Source organism: Schistocerca nitens, chromosome 1, assembly GCF_023898315.1.
Source record: "Schistocerca nitens isolate TAMUIC-IGC-003100 chromosome 1, iqSchNite1.1, whole genome shotgun sequence".
In the NCBI taxonomy this organism is placed as follows: Eukaryota; Metazoa; Arthropoda; class Insecta; order Orthoptera; family Acrididae; genus Schistocerca; species Schistocerca nitens.
In genome coordinates this window covers 759,139,529-759,156,700 of record NC_064614.1, presented here as the reverse complement: position 1 = coordinate 759,156,700, position 17,172 = coordinate 759,139,529, and the positions used below count along the sequence as shown (strand labels likewise).

Sequence of the window (17,172 nt, the reverse complement as noted above, 5' to 3'; positions counted from 1 at the left end):
TTGAGGAAGAAAGTGTAAAAATATGTTCCACAGACACGAACAGCTTAATATACCATATAACTGCATCAAATACAGTGATTTTGTATGTTGTCGAAACTTTAATAATGAACATTGAGGTCCTGAAATACGTTATGGTGTTAATACATTGATCTGTTTGTAATGTAATTCTAGAGGAAATAGTCCATGTTTCTAGCATGAGGGAGCAGTATGTGCAGTCTGTGATAGCAGTGTCACCTGCAAACATTGCAGTACTTGTGCTGTGTGTCATTGCTAGAGTCGTGTTGCTTCTGGACGGTTCGGACAACATACGATCAAAGGCTCCATACAGTCACCTTAATAGATGAGAAAAAGACAGGCAGAAGTCGCAGCGAACGTCGCTATGTGTCAAAGTGATGTCTCTAGAGTCTAGAACAAATTTCTAGCAACAGGATCAGATGAGGATCGTCACAGAAGTGGCCACGAAAGGTGTGCAGGACAGATATATGTTTATAACAGCAAGCATAAACCCTCAACACAACACTACACATCTACGGCGGCAGTTGCAAACAAATACAGGAGTGCAAGTGCCAACACAAACGATACAAAGTAGGCTCCACGTGCAGAGATTATACCCCAGAAGACCTCTCAAGGCTCCTCCTCCGAATCTGATTAGGAGTGGGGCTCGTGTCGCATGGGCACGAAGACAGTCTCTGTGGCCTAGGCGCAGTGGGACACAATGCTCTCTTCTGTAAAGAACTATATCAGTCTCCATTCTGAAACTACCGATATTCGTGTGTAGGCGACAAGGGCAATTTTTATCCCCTAACTGTATCGTACACTGCCACGCTTACCAAGGCAGCTGAGTCATGTTTTTCGATGGAATCGTGTATGGCCGCAGGGCGCCCCTTGTGCCAATACACACAGGAGGATGACGGGTGTGAAGTATTGGGAGGAGCTGCTTGCACGCACTGTGGTGCGGAATTCACGCTGATGGACAGCAGTGCACGTCCCCATGGTCACAATCTTGTGTACACCTTCCTAGTGGAGCGTAGAATTAGTCGAATGGAATGGTCTCCATATTCTCCAGATCTCAATAGCATTAACGATACACGAGGCATACTAAAACGAGCAGTTTGAAATCGTTGTGTCCCACCAGAGACTTTACAGGGCATCATAGAGGCCACTGTGGAGGAATGGGACAATATTCCACAGTCTCATCTGGACAATTTGGTAAGAAATATGCCTAACTACATTAAAAAGTGTCTCCAATTAAGAACAAGGCAAATTGGTTGATAAAAAATATATTATGTGTGATGATAGTGAGAAGAAACTGTAGTAATTGCAGTGGAATCTTTTTCATTTTTTTAATCAAATGGAAATGTGTTCATCTTCTTTATTTTTGTTTTCTTATGACTGTACCGGACATATCAAAATCAGTTTTGTTTCCTATTATGTCCATTATTGACAATAAATCAATATGCAACATTTGTTTTGACCAGTACATTTTTAATGTTGTTAATAGTGATGTACATAACTATTTTGGCACTTCGGGTTGTCGTGATAATAACGTTTATAATATCTCATGCATCAATAATACGAAAGTGCGTTTAATGAAAGATGAGTTATAAGGCGATATTGTTACAGGATTCGAAGGTCTGAGCGTAAAAATGTACTCACTTGAAACTGAAACATAATGCGTCGGGCTTGAAACACTCAGCGGTTATGGAATTTAGCACTGATTATTGCCAAGAATGTATACTAAATGGTGACAGTATATAAATTGTTCAGTATATAATTCGATGCAAAATACATACAGTTTCTACTAAAAAGCAGAGTAAATAGATATTATAGGTAAAAAAAAAAAGATACACGCTTCATACTCAGTGATAAAGTGAGCACTGTCACGTGGGGTCATTTCGGAGAAGTCAGAGGTAGTCAGCAACAGTGCGCGCAACATTAGGCGATTTAAAACTGATTTAGCAGTAAAATACAGGTCGTGAATTTATTCTCATCTATATGTTGTATACATTTAAAACATGTAAAATGCAATTGTAACTTACATGTGACGACAGTATAATATACTAAAATAGTAATTTGTATATATTGTAGAGATAGAAAAGGTGAGATGGTGGCAGTAACTTAAATTATAATCTGTTTGTTGTAGATGTACTATGATAACGAAAATCTAACATGTTGGTTTTACATGTATTATGAAACTGTAGTTGTAGCACACTGACTGTAGATGTTGGAGCAATTGTAGCAGTCCAGTCATATTCGTCCTTTTATTTCCTGCTGAAATATTAAGCTAGGATAACTAATAGCTAAATATTCCTCAATGATCAACGGAGAGCGCCAAGAGGTAAAAAATCCTTTTAGTAATAAATCTGAAATAAATATTGTTTCATTTTCACTACTAACAACATCTGAACTACTACCTAGCTTCTTATTATCGGGTATGCAGTACCTAGGAACTGAAGGTGCGAAACAATGGTCTGCCGCGCGGTGTAAGGCCCCTTGCCACGGTCCGTGCGGCTGCCCCCGTAGGAGGTTCGATTCCTCCCTCTGGCATAGGTGTGTGTGTGTGTGTGTGTGGTGTGTGTGTGTGTTGTCCTTAGCGTAAGTTCGTGTAAGCTAGATTATGTAGTGTGTAAGTTTAGGAACTGATGACCTCAGCAGCTTGGTCCCGTAAGACCTTACCAGAAACTTCCATACAAGGGTCTAAGAGGCATATCATCAACGACAGGCGGATGTTTGGAAAAAAATAAAGAAAATTTTTCATTGTGTTAATCAGTCATTTTAATGTACGCAGTGTGGGTTGACTGATATATAACTGCACCAAGGCCACTGCAGTTATCATTGATATTATTGAAAGACTGTGAGGATATAATTTCTATGAGCCACAGTGCCTGTATCATTATTTGAGGAACATATTGTGTTTTTCGCTCAATGATCAATGTTTAATTTTTGAGTGAACTGGTATGAAAGATTTTTCATGAATTTTCTATTAGCTTAGCGTAGTTAGCGGTTTTTAAATCGCTGTGTGACGCCGAGACAAACTTTTACTTTTTGATTTATCATTTTATGTTTAATTGTTTTATGAGAACTTCCCATGTGGTGAAACATTTTTTATTGCAATCAAATGCTAAATCAAGGGCCCCAGTTATGATTTTAGAGCTAGCAACTTAAATTTTCCAGGGGTTTTCATTTTATGCCTCTCATTGTAGTGGTTCACTTGAGAAAAATTATAACAATTAAATTATTACTAACATTAGTGCTTGGAACTGAATAATATTTACTTAAACACAAAGCCTCCTTTTTAAGAAAGGGGACCTTCAGAAGATGTAGATGATGAGTTATAAAAATTTAACTGAAAGCTTTCGTAATGTATTGACTTGTATATCACAGAGTTTTTTTGTGATCTATACCGATAACGCATATTTCAACCTGTATGGTAGACAACAAGAGGTACACATGTGGTCAAAAGTATCCGGACACTCCGAAAAACATACGTTTTTCATATTAGGTGCACTGTGCTGCCACCTACCGCCAGATACTCCATATCAGCGACCTCAGTAGTCATTAGACATCGCGAAACTCTCGGACTGCGAACGTGGTCAGGTGACGTGTCACTTGTATCACGCGAGATTTCGACACTCGTAAACATCCATAGGTCCACTGCATCCGATGTGATAGTGAAGTGGAAATGTGAATGGACACGTACAGCACAAAAGCGTATAGGCCGACTCCGTCTGTTGACTGACAGAGACCGCCGACAGTGGAAGAGAGTCGTAATGGGTCATGGGCAGACATCTATTCAGACCATCACACTGAAATTCCAAACTGCATCAGGATACACTGCCAGTAATATTACAATTAGACGGGAGGTGAGAAAACTTGGATTTCATGGTAGAGCGACTACTCATAAGCCACACATCACACCGGTAAATGCCAAACGACGCCTCTCTTGGTGTAAGGAGCGCAAACATTGGACGATTGAACAGTGGGAAAACGTTGTGTGGATTGACGAATCGCTGTACACAATGTGGCGATCCGACTGCAGGGTGTGGGTGTGGCGAACGCCAGATGAACGTCATCTGCCAGCGTTGTAGTGCCAACAGTAAAATTCGGAGGCGGCTGTGTTACGGTGCGGTCGTGTTTCTCATGGAGGGGGTTTGCACACCTTGTTGTTTTGCGTGGCACTATAACAGCACAGGTCTAAATTGATGTATTAAGCACCTTCTTGCTTCCCACTGTTGAAGAGCAATTCGGGAATGGCGATTGCATCTTTCAACGCGATCGAACACCTGTTCATAATGCACGGCCTGTGGCGGAGTGGTTAGACGACAGTAACATCCCTGTAATGGACTGGCCTACACAGAGTTCTGACCTGAATCCTATAGAACACGTTTGGGATGTTTCGGAACGCCGACTTCGTGCCAGTCCTCACCGACCGATATCGATACCTCTCCTCAGTGCAGCACTCCGTGAAGAATGGGCTGCCATTCCCCAAGAAACCTTACAGCACCTGATTGAACGTATGCCTGCGAGACTGGAAGCTGTCATCAATGCTAAGGGTGGGCCAACACCATATTGAATTCTAGTATTAACGATAGACGGAGCCACAAACTTGTAAGTCATTTTCAGCCATAGTGTATATACACATGTTCCAACCTGAAAGGTGAACAATTACACAATTTCCCTCGTCACTGGACGAAAACAAGGTCACGTACATCGCCCATCCTTGTCAAAGGAAGCTTTCTGATTAGTTGCTTCATTTTTATGTCAGTAAAACACTGACCTGTGATTGCGGGTGCTGAATATGTACGAGGGTCAGTCAAAAATTAATGCCTCCTATTTTTTTTTCTACGTTTAATTGTCAGGAAATTTAAATGCAATTACATAGGTTGAAAACCACAACATTGAGGATCATTTTGTCATTTTTCAATGTAATCTCCGCCCATCTCTACAGTTTTGGTCCGTCTTTGAACAAGGGCATGTATCCCAGCACGGTAAAAATCACAGCTCTGCTTCCTAAGCCATTGACGCACGGATGTTTTGACGGCCTCCTCATCTTCAAAATGAATCCCACGATGAGCTTCTTTTAGTGGCCCGAACAGATGGAAGTCTGATGGTGCCAGGTCAGGGCTGTATGGGGGATGAGGCAAAACTTCCCATCCAATTTTGACAATCTCGTCAGAGGTGTGACGACTGGTGTGTGGTCTTGCATTGTCATGCAAAAGAAGAACATCTGCCATTGATTTTGTTGGGCGAACTCGCTGAAGACGTGCTTTAAGTTTTTTGAGGGTTGTGACGTATTGAACAGAATTTATTGTGCATCCCTGCTCCAAAAAATCAACCAGAATCACACCCTCTGTATCCCAGAAAACTGTTGCCATAACTTTCCCTGCCGATCGCACAGTTTTGAATTTTTTCTTCCTCGGCGAGCTTGTGTGACGCCACTCCATTGACTGCCTCTTTGATTCGGGTTCAAAAAAATGCACCCATGTTTCGTCCCCGGTCACAATTTTTTTCAGAAACTCATCTCCCTCCAAACGGAAGCGCTGCAAGTGTTGGGAGGCTATTGTTTTCCTTGCCTCTTTATTCTGATCGGTTAACATTCTTGGAACCCACCGTGCACAAACTTTTGAGTACCCCAATTGTTTAATAATCGTGATCACACTGCCTTTACTAAGAGAAATAATGCGACACACTTCATCTGCAGTCACCCGACGGTCACCACGAATGATGTCATCAACTTGCTGAATGTTGTGTGGAGTCACTGCACTCACCGGCCTGCCGCTCCGCTTTTCGTCAGTCAACGGTGTTTGCCCTTCAGCTTCCTTACAACGACGAACCCATCGTCTAACAGTGCTGACATCCACTGTCACAACACCATACACCTTCTTCAGTCTTTCATGAATGTGTATGGGCGTTTCACCTTCTGCATTCAAGAATTCAATCACACAACGCTGTCTCAAACGAACATCGATGTCGGCCATCTTACAAACTTCTGCTGTGCTGCCACCTGTTGACACAGAAAGTTACTACTGCAGTGGATTGCAGAAGAAGGTTTGAGGAATGGCGCCAAATTCAAATTTTTCACTTAACTTAATTTCTTTAAGTAGAAAAAAAATGGGAGGCATTACTTTTTGACCGACCCTCGTATAACACAATTGGCCTCTTTCCAAAAAGGGATTTGTCTTACGTAGGAGTTGAAAAATGTGATTGGACGAGCTGACATGCAGTAATCTACTGAGCTATGGTTGGGAGGGCTAAATATGTGTGTTGTCGTAGATGCTCTCTGACTGGCCTGTTTCCAAAAAAAGGGAGTATGGTTTAGGAAAAGGAAGAGGGAGGGAAGGGATGTGATGTGGCTTAGGAATTTGGGGAGAGGAGAGGAGAGGAGAGGAGAGGGGTGGGGAGGGGAGAGGATGGGAAAGGATGGGGTGGTGAGGGGGAGGATGGTATTTAAGATCAAATAATATCCCGAATGTCCACTGAATTTCTGCTGTAGAATGCCGTCACCTAGAGACATATTAAGACCATTGTTCTCCATTGTAGTAGATCACATGCAACATTTCGTGTTACCGGAGGCTCGATAGTAGAAATGTTGGTAGAAATTCGTAGATCATATGACGCTGACAATGTCTACACTCTTAGTGGCACCTGGAGCGGGCGTCAAAAATGGAATTCTCATAAAGAACAAAAATTGAAATTGTAATTCCAAAGATGGATGGTGGTTCTGTGGGAGATTTTCTTCCCTTCCGTTCCTTTGTACGAAGGCAAAGATGGCTTTACTGCCTTTCTATGTTTGTGTACGCTAAATTCCGCCGTTCCTTTTCCCTTCTTTTCAGTTGAGGTAGACACAGTATGGCAGACTTAGACTATTTAAGAGGCACGTATCTGTCCTGAAAGTCACTCATTTTCTGACGAGGGAACAAGTTTTCTAAAACTCGAGTTTCTACTCGAATGCAATTCGAATTTCACACATAGAAAATTTTGTGCAAGGATGCTATTGCCAAAAGCTACACTCCTGGAAATGGAAAAAAGAACACATTGACACCGGTGTGTCAGACCCACCATACTTGCTCCGGACACTGCGAGAGGGCTGTACAAGCAATGATCACACGCACGGCACAGCGGACACACCAGGAACCGCGGTGTTGGCCGTCGAATGGCGCTAGCTGCGCAGCATTTGTGCACCGCCGCCGTCAGTGTCAGCCAGTTTGCCGTGGCATACGGAGCTCCATCGCAGTCTTTAACACTGGTAGCATGCCGCGACAGCGTGGACGTGAACCGTATGTGCAGTTGACGGACTTTGAGCGAGGGCGTATAGTGGGCATGCGGGAGGCCGGGTGGACGTACCGCCGAATTGCTCAACACGTGGGGCGTGAGGTCTCCACAGTACATCGATGTTGTCGCCAGTGGTCGGCGGAAGGTGCACGTGGGCCCGTCGACCTGGGACCGGACCGCAGCGACGCACGGATGCACGCCAAGACCGTAGGATCCTACGCAGTGCCGTAGGGGACCGCACCGCCACTTCCCAGCAAATTAGGGACACTGTTGCTCCTGGGGTATCGGCGAGGACCATTCGCAACCGTCTCCATGAAGCTGGGCTACGGTCCCGCACACCGTTAGGCCGTCTTCCGCTCACGCCCCAACATCGTGCAGCCCGCCTCCAGTGGTGTCGCGACAGGCGTGAATGGAGGGACGAATGGAGACGTGTCGTCTTCAGCGATGAGAGTCGCTTCTGCCTTGGTGCCAATGACGGTCGTATGCGTGTTTGGCGCCGTGCAGGTGAGCGCCACAATCAGGACTGCATACGACCGAGGCACACAGGGCCAACACCCGGCATCATGGTGTGGGGAGCGATCTCCTACACTGGCCGTACACCACTGGTGATCGTCGAGGGGACACTGAATAGTGCACGGTACATCCAAACCGTCATCGAACCCATCGTTCTACCATTCCTAGACCGGCAAGGGAACTTGCTGTTCCAACAGGACAATGCACGTCCGCATGTATCCCGTGCCACCCAACGTGCTCTAGAAGGTGTAAGTCAACTACCCTGGCCAGCAAGATCTCCAGATCTGTCCCCCATTGAGCATGTTTGGGACTGGATGAAGCGTCGTCTCACGCGGTCTGTACGTCCAGCACGAACGCTGGTCCAACTGAGGCGCCAGGTGGAAATGGCATGGCAAGCCGTTCCACAGGACTACATCCAGCATCTCTACGATCGTCTCCATGGGAGAATAGCAGCTTGCATTGCTGCGAAAGGTGGATATACACTGTACTAGTGCCGACATTGTGCATGCTCTGTTGCCTGTGTCTATGTGCCTGTGGTTCTGTCAGTGTGATCATGTGATGTATCTGACCCCAGGAATGTGTCAATAAAGTTTCCCCTTCCTGGGACAATGAATTCACGGTGTTCTTATTTCAATTTCCAGGAGTGTCCAAGGTCGTAAAATATAGCAAATGCTTCCTGTATAGAATATGTAAGCTTTATTGCAACCAGTTGGGTAATTTCATCTGCTTGAGGGTAATATATTTGTTTCACTAGATTTGAGAATAAAACACGGTTATCTACAAGCATCCTATTAGACGAATAACGAATATCAATCAGGATTCTACAAACAACACAACAATGGCTTTAGCAAAAGTAGTCGTTTACACGAAACTTGCCGCAGAGAGAAACGAGGGATTGTCACGCCGTTTTTAGCATTTAGCAAAGACATTGAAGCTGTTTACTTGATATTTAAGATGGCAATCTTAGCAGCGTAAATTGCTCTCCTAGTGCCGTGCAATGGTTTCGTTTGAACCTGACGTACCGCAAATACTGCGTCATATTTGGGAACACGAAGTCACAATGAAAACCCCAAGGGTTTCGATAATTTTCTCGACGTACTTCAATGTCGTGACATCAGTTCTGCGTCACTATAAGACTACATGTACGCTGATGACTTTTAGTTACATTTAAGCGCATAACAAATCAATGTGAGGACGCCTACTGAGAATGTCAATGGTGACCTCTGTGTATTATTAAGTGTGTACAGAGTGTAGGGTTAAAGCTCAGTCCATCCAAAATGCAAGCGGTCCTGGTCGATCATGCCACCTTCATTAGCCTGAAATTTCGGGAACCCTACCTTCTTTGATCGTAAATGTACCAAATACAACTTTCTGTCGCTCAGCAAAGAGTCTAATAGTGATAATAGTAATAACAGATGAAGACCTAAAGTGGGCTGAGCACATAGCTACTATTTCCAAGAATAGATTGGCATCACCGTTTGCCCTACATAAATATAAAAACATGAAAATGAAACTTTACGAACACTGGTATTTCCATTTGCAGGTTACAACGAAGTTGCGCTACAAGGATTTTCTCAGGAAATCTTAAAACACCTACTGATAATGAAAGTTTGCATGCGATACATTTGTAACATTCACCTTTTTCATCATTTTCACAGTTACATGCACAACTACCCTGGCTACGAGCAGGTAAGTGGAGAGATTACCTTTAGTCTTACCAACATATACAGTGCCTCACCTCTCCCCTCGACTTTAATATTCCTCACTGAACAGTATACAAAAAACAGTCGTTCCCTTTCCAACACGTAGCTGACAGCTGTCCTCAGCAACAGAAACCCGACTTTGGAATGATGTCCCCCCGCTGAACTGAATGACATATCCTACTTCAAAAGACAGCTAATGGTATACGTACTCAAAGAGCAATAATGTCTAGCTTTGTACTGCGCACACCACTTAATTCATTACAACTAAATACTCTTCTGTCTCACTACACCTTCCTCATTTCCCTAAATTTCTCGCACTCAGAATTCGCTACGTCATCAAATATCAGTTTTGTAAACGCACAAGTACTGTACATTTTGTATGGTTTACTGTCACTATTATTATTCTTATTACTAGCTGACGTAGTAGACTTTCTACTACTATTTCTATTACTTTTTAACAACAATGTTATTCCGAATGACACTAGATACGTTGATACCTTGTTTCAAATATTTTTTTTCGTTTTATCACTACTACTTTATTGCTGTTTGTCACATTAAAATCGTTATCTTTCTTTAAGTAACTCGATGCATGAAGTGTTCTTTGTGTGAAACTCTAATCCGACGGAAGAGAGGCCTTAACACACTAAGCTGATTGTTTTGATAAGTTAATAAATACTTACATAGCAATAACTCCGGAGAATATACAGTTGGGTATAAAGTTATCACGCTAGTGGAGCATAAAGATACCACAACCAAATCAGAGTCGCTACAATCTATTTTCGTAATCTGTACACAGTAGATCTTTTTATGTTTGGGAGTAGGACGATAGTACCTTGGAAAGGAGGAAGACAAATGGTAAACCGAACATTTTAGAATACCGTCCAAACACTGTGCAATCGATGAAGTGCGATATGGCGCCACTGGCATACTAAAGAAGAATGAAAGTTACGAAGAGAATGGTTCAATTTGGAACATTGAAATTCACCCTAAATTTTTTATGCACGGAGAATACAACAACAAAAGATCACTCTCAAAATGTTGGGTTCTAAGAAGGGCAGCAAGTATTTTTTAATAGTTGTTGAAGTTACTTGTTTATATTGCACGAAGAAGCGCTCATAACAAAGATTTGCACAGGCCTTCCAGCCTAACGCAGGATCAGCCGTGAAAGAAGGTAGCACCACGTAGTGCTAATATCCAGAGTGACACAAGCGAATTTGAAACATCTAAATCATATAAAAATGTCACCTATCATTAATGTTTCGAATAAGAGGCAGTTCATGTCGACAGCTATACAATTGCATGTGTAATTCTTACAATCTAGACTAACAGAAGAAAATAAATCACGGCAGAGTTTAAGAGTCAGCCACTCGTCGGCTTTGAGCAATGACATCATATCTCAAGCAGAGGCGCTATATAGAGGCAATCTTTGAAAGCAACTGATCAAATTCGTAAACAAACGAATGTAGAATACGATAAAATTACATTCACAGTTCACGTGATTAATTATTTAGCCACAAATTATGTCGAAAAAAACTGTAGGTAACGAAAATAAATGTTGTTGTTGTTGTGGTTTGATGCAGTTCTCCATGTTACTCTATCCTGTGCAAGCTTCTTCATCTCCCAGTACCTACTGCAACCTACATCCTTCTGAATCTGTTTAGTGTATTCATATCTTGGTCTCCCTCTGCGATTTTTACCCTCCACGCTGCCCTCCAATACTAAATTGGTAATTCCTTGATGCCTCAGAATATGCCCAACCAACCGATCCCTTCTAGTCAAGTTGTACCACAAATTTCTCTTTTCTCCGATTCTATTCAGTACCCCCTCATTAGTTATCTGATCTACCCATCTAGTTTTCAGCATTCTTCTGTAGCACCACATTTCGAAAGCTTCTATTGTCTTCTTGTCCAAACTATTTATCGTCCACGTTTCACTTCCATACATGGCTACACTCCATACAAATATTTTCAGAAACGACTTCATGACACTCAAATCTATACTCGATGTTAACAAATTTCTCTTCTTCAGAAACGCTTTCCTTGCCATTGCCAGTCTATATTTTATATCCTCTCTACTTCGACCATCATCAGTTATTTTGCTCCCCAAATAGCAAAACTCATTTACTACTTTAAACGTCTAATTTCCTAATCAGATTCCCTCAGCATCACCCGATTTAATTTGACTACATTCCATTATCTTCGTTTTGCTTTCGTTGTTGTTCATCTTATACCCTACTTTCAAGACACTGTTCATTCCGTTCAACTGCTCTTCCAGGTCCTTTGCTGTCTCTGACAGAATTACAATGTCATCGGCGAACCTCAGAGTTTTTATTTCTTCTCGATGGATTTTATTACTTACTCCGAATTTTTCTTTTGTTTCCTTTACTGCTTGCTCAATATACAGACTGAATAACATCGGGGATAGGCTACAACCCTGTCTCACTCCCTTTCCCACCACTACTTTCCTTTCATACCCCTCGACTCATAACTGCCATCTGGTTTCTGTACAAATTGTAAATAGCCTTTCGCTCCCTGTACTTTACCCCTGCCACCTTCAGAATTTGAAAGTGAGTATTCCAGTCAACATTGTCAAAAGCTTTCTCATGCTAGAAACTTAGGTTTGCCTTTTCTTAATCTAGCTTCTAAGATAAGTCGTAGGGTCAGTATTGCCTCACGTGTTCCAATATTTCTACGTAATACAAACTGATCTTCCCCGAGGTCGGCTTCTACCAGTTTTTCCATTCGTCTGTAAATAATTCATGTTAGTACTTTGCAGCCGTGGCTTATTAAACTGATAGTTCGGTAATTTTCACATCTGTCAACACCTGCTTTCTTTGGGATTGGTATTATTATATTCTTGTTGAAGTCTGAGGGTATTTCGCCAGACAGTAAAGCTGCATGACCTCGGGAAAAATTTCGGCTGTAGTTTCCCCTTGCTTTCAGCCGTTCGCAGTACCAGCACAGCCAGGCCGTTATGAACTATGTCGAAAAGAACTGAAGGTAACGAAAATAAATAAGAACAGAAAAAAAGTAGTATACAAGTCTAAAATAAATTATTATCGTGATTTATGTGAGAAAGGAAAACACACAGATCTTTTAAATCCATTACAGTATAGCGTATCATAAAGGCATAATATTGTGAAACAGCATTAAAATTTAATAATAAGTGTTAAATCTAACGGGACTAGTACACAAGTAACGAAAATTCACAAAGGTAGAGTCTAATAAGTATTGTAATCGGTAACTAGAATTAAGCTGTGTAGGTTAATTCTAGTTACGGATTCCATGGTCCATGATTTAGCTCGTTTTTCCGGCAGGTGTGTGCACTGTAATAGGATTTCTGCATTTTGCTGTCTAACTTCCGCGGAAAAATGACTGATATTGGAATCGGTAACTAAAATTGACCTAAATAGGTTAATTCTATTTGTCGATTCCAATCATTCCACGGTTCATTATTTAGACGTTTTAACAACTATGTGCACTAAAGTGTTCTCTTCACTACTGTGAAAAAGAGAAAAAATTTGGAGCTGTACCTACAATACTTGTTACTTTTTGTGATAATTCTGAGATCGATTAGAAATCTAGAAATCCTACAAAAACATATAACATATTCCACAGATTCAATGCAAAAATGTCCAAAACTATAAACCATCGAATAGTTGGAATGGGTAACAAGAATTGACCTCCTATACAGGTCAACTCTAGTTACCGATTCCAACCATTCAATGGGTTATTAATTTTATCGTTTTTTCAGCAGCTGTCTGCACTAAAATGTAGGCTAATAGGAATTCTGAACGTGTAATTGCTCTCTGAACACCTGCAAAAAAGTTACTAATATTGGAATCGGTTACCAGAATTGACCTATACTGAAGGTCAGTTCTAGGTCAATTCTATTTACAGATGCAACTTTTTGTCATTCCACCGCAGTGGTTTTAGAGAACAGTGCATGTAACTCTTGCAAAAATAAAAAAAATAATTTGCATATGAATCATGGGACGGTGGGAATCGGTGACTGGATTTTACCTATATGGGTTAATTCCTGTATTCGTTTTTTTTGTGGATTTTCTTTAGTTGTGTACTGGCTTTTCTTTTACAATTTAGTGAGCCGGATTCTCCACATTTCATGCTACTGCTTCGTTTTTGTTGTCATTCGCTTTATTTGCCCGTTTTTCTGCTACATTTTAGTTTCTCTACGCCCAAAACCCCAACTTTCCTGCGCTTCTCCCGTTAGATTCAATAATTAATAGTAAAATTAACGCTATTTTATAATAGTGTGACTTCACCACGGGCTTTACTGCAGTGCAATTTAAAGGTTCTCTGCGCTTTTCTACGTTTTTGTTCTTCATTACTTTCGTTACCTCCAGTTCGTCTCGATAGAAGTAAATAACTGGATGAAATGTGATTGTAATTTTATCGCATGCTGTTTTCGTTTGTTCACGAGTATGATCCGTTGCTTTCATAGAGTGCCCATAAGTACAACTCTCAAATTTTGACAAGGTGTTTTTTCGGTGTGTTCTTCCTGTATAATAAATGTCATGGCATGTTTCGACATGACGGACTGGGCCATGCCCTTGTTAGCTTGCAGATAGATGTGTTTGTACAGGTAGAGCTATGACTGTACAGGTATATAGATTCACATTTTTTACTGCTTTGTGAGTTCTGGCATCGGAGTAATAGATATTGATTTTTGTCTGCCAGCTCACAACACTCGACAACTTAACTCGCTTCGTGGACTAGTATCTTCAACAGGAAACAAATCATCGCATGGAGTTCCAGTTCTTTGACACGGCCTGAATCTAACAGAGAACTTCTGGTATGCTTTTGGGAGATCCGCTGCTGTTAGTAGTCTTCTTCCTCAGACTGGTACTACGAGGAGAACGCTTTGTAATTAAAAACGGAGTTCACTCTTCAAGGAGCTGTAACTTGAGGAAAGGTTAGAGAACGTATCACAGCATTTCACTGTTTCACTTTAAAACCAATGTAAAGGGTTAACTGAAAATGCAACGTTTTAGTTCTGGCTTTGCCGTGAGTTTTATTGATATCGAATGAAACAACAGTGTGTAACGTTACCAGTCACTGTTTATATATTCGCACAAAGATTTTTGTAGGTTTAAACCTCCATCATCAGGTGGATTTATGTGGATTAATATGGCATGCACGATTTCGAGGTAACCTGTGGCACTGTCTAGCAGGGAAAAAACAAAACTATTTCATAACATGGCTCTGCCGAAGTCTTTCACTGAAGTTTGAACGTAAATGTAAATTTGAAAGGAAATGAACTAAGGTAAAATACCTCCAGTGGTTACAGGCTCATGCCACTGTCTTGATACATCACATATAAACCATCACGCATTGTAAGCAATGAGGGATCAAGAACAGAGTCTAGAAACTAGTAAAGGGCAAAGAATGTACAGTTCAATGTGCAAAGAACATATAGAAAAATAAAAACACTAATGCGGAGCAAGTCTTAAGCATTGTGGAGATCTTTGGTTGCATAGGTTAATAACACAGTCCAAAGTAAAGAGTCGTGAAAATCCTGCTCTTTTGTGTTATACTTTGCGACAACAGCGCTCCAAGCGATCAGCAAGTTACAATTCTGAATACGATAACAGATAAGTGCGAATAGTATCGTTTATACTGATTTGTAACATAGTTTTTACAACGGAGAGCGTATGTAGTGACATAAAAATCGACAATAACTAAAAAATGACGCCGCATTTGTCTGTCTTTAGTTTTCTTCAGTGCCTGTGATGTATGGAACGCCACATTACAGAGCAGTTTATTTACGATTCTCTTGTAATTTACAGACACCATCCAAGAATGTGGTTTTGTTTTAAGAACAAATAAATACTTAGTAAATAGCAGAAGAGCTGACCTTTTGCAGAAAGATGCTGTATACTTGCTGAACAAGTGAGATTTTGTTCACTACACTTCCAGTCATGTTAGTGGCTTTGGAACGTGGATACTTATATGGAATGCAGTACCTACATTATTTAACGTACCAAATGAACCATTACATGTGCAGTTGAAGGGAGAACGACACAGATGTGATGATAAAACGTCAAAAGTAATAAAACTGTCCCCGAACACAGGTGAAACCATTTCCACAATTGTTGCTAAATCTGAGCCACAGACGGCAAGAATCCCGGGCACATTCCCTTTTGAACCAAAAGTAGCTACAGTTGCAAAAATTGGAAAGTTGGCTACGGATCGACGTGGAACATACGTATAGGGTGCGAATCATTAGATTTCATACAAAGCTGTTACGTGCACAGAAAGTGGCTATCATAATAAGAATAGAAACAACATAAATCTATGCTCCTCGTGCAGGAAATATGTGTCGATATTCTCTTGATTTCAACGATATAAACTGCATTAATAAACATATTGGAAAATATTGCTTCATGAATAAGTTGTAGCTGATCGCACTGAATTATTGAGACTCAACTGTTTTTACCTTTAATTCACGATTATCAACGTCTCTCGATAATTTACTAATGCAAAAATATAATATTTCTTTAATTAAGTAGTAAAGTAATTAAAAACAACCTTAATCTTAAGACCACTACGGGTGCTAGTGTCGCTCCAACTGTCAGACGGTAACAATAGTCACGACCGTATGTGTTAGAATGTGTTAGTAGATATGTAATTGTAAATATATGCAGTGGTCAACAAATTTTTTACTGTCATGTTCATATACATTATATTTTGTGAACATTTATGTAATGAAGGAATATGTTGCCAATGTCAAGTGTAATAATTATATTGCCAACAGTGACAAATAACAATTTACTCATTATGGTAAATTGCGTGTGTGTGTGGGTGTGTATAGGAATTTGAAGATAGGGAATGAAAGGAGTGACAGAAGCAGAACAAAGTTTTGGTTATGCAAGAGATGCATGTTGTTAAGATTACATCCGTTACCTGTTATAACTGAGTAAGTATAGAAGAATCATATCGATTTTGGTATCGTTTCTCTGACGACTAAATGATAAACTGACGCTATAGCTATTGAATAGCTGAAGGATAAACTTCGAAGTTTAACTTCTCTATTTGTTTAGAATATTAAATTTCTGTATCTCTCTGAAATAAAAAATCATAATGAAGAAGCAGTAATGTCAGAATTGTGAATTTTATGTTACAGGTATTAGTGATGACAGTAATTTGCGGCTGGATCACCGCACCGCTGTTGCAACACAAGAAAGCTGATGAAATTCGTGACTCACGGAAGGTGGAACGACAGACACCGCTGCCAATCTGGCTGCCGCTTGATCTGCAGCGGTCGCCGACCTTCGAGATAATATACGTGGTACAGGCGCTGTGTGGCACCGCGGCGGTGCAGCTCTCCATGCTGTTGGACACCTCCTTCTACAAGCTGACGCTGCTGGTGACGGCCGAGCTGCAGGTCCTCAACGACAACCTGGTGGTTCTCGGGAGAGCGGACGTGTGTGCCGAGCGAAGGGGTAGTTTTCCCACAGATGTGCCCGGACAGGAAAGGGACGGTCTTGATGTTCCACCGATTAAACAGACTGCTGCTCCAATCACTGAGAATAACGATCGCTCAAGGAAGCTACTGTACTTTCAGTTGGTGGAAAATGTACGTCATCATCAGGCCATTATCAAGTAAGTATATTTGGCTACTAGGAGCTTAAAACTTTTTTATTAAAAAACTGTCACTAACAATT

At 41.2% G+C, this 17,172-nt stretch overlaps 1 protein-coding gene across 1 annotated transcript in view; it reads left to right on the top strand.

Annotated features, from left to right (window-relative positions):
- The window catches only part of LOC126199104 (uncharacterized), a 47,369-nt gene extending 30,255 nt beyond the window's left edge, over positions 1-17,114 (top strand). The window contains exon 3 of the mRNA XM_049935895.1: positions 16,632-17,114. Coding sequence (XP_049791852.1) covers positions 16,632-17,114 — 483 coding nt within the window. The remainder of the gene's footprint in view (positions 1-16,631) is intronic.
- The last annotated feature ends 58 nt before the right edge of the window (positions 17,115-17,172 follow it).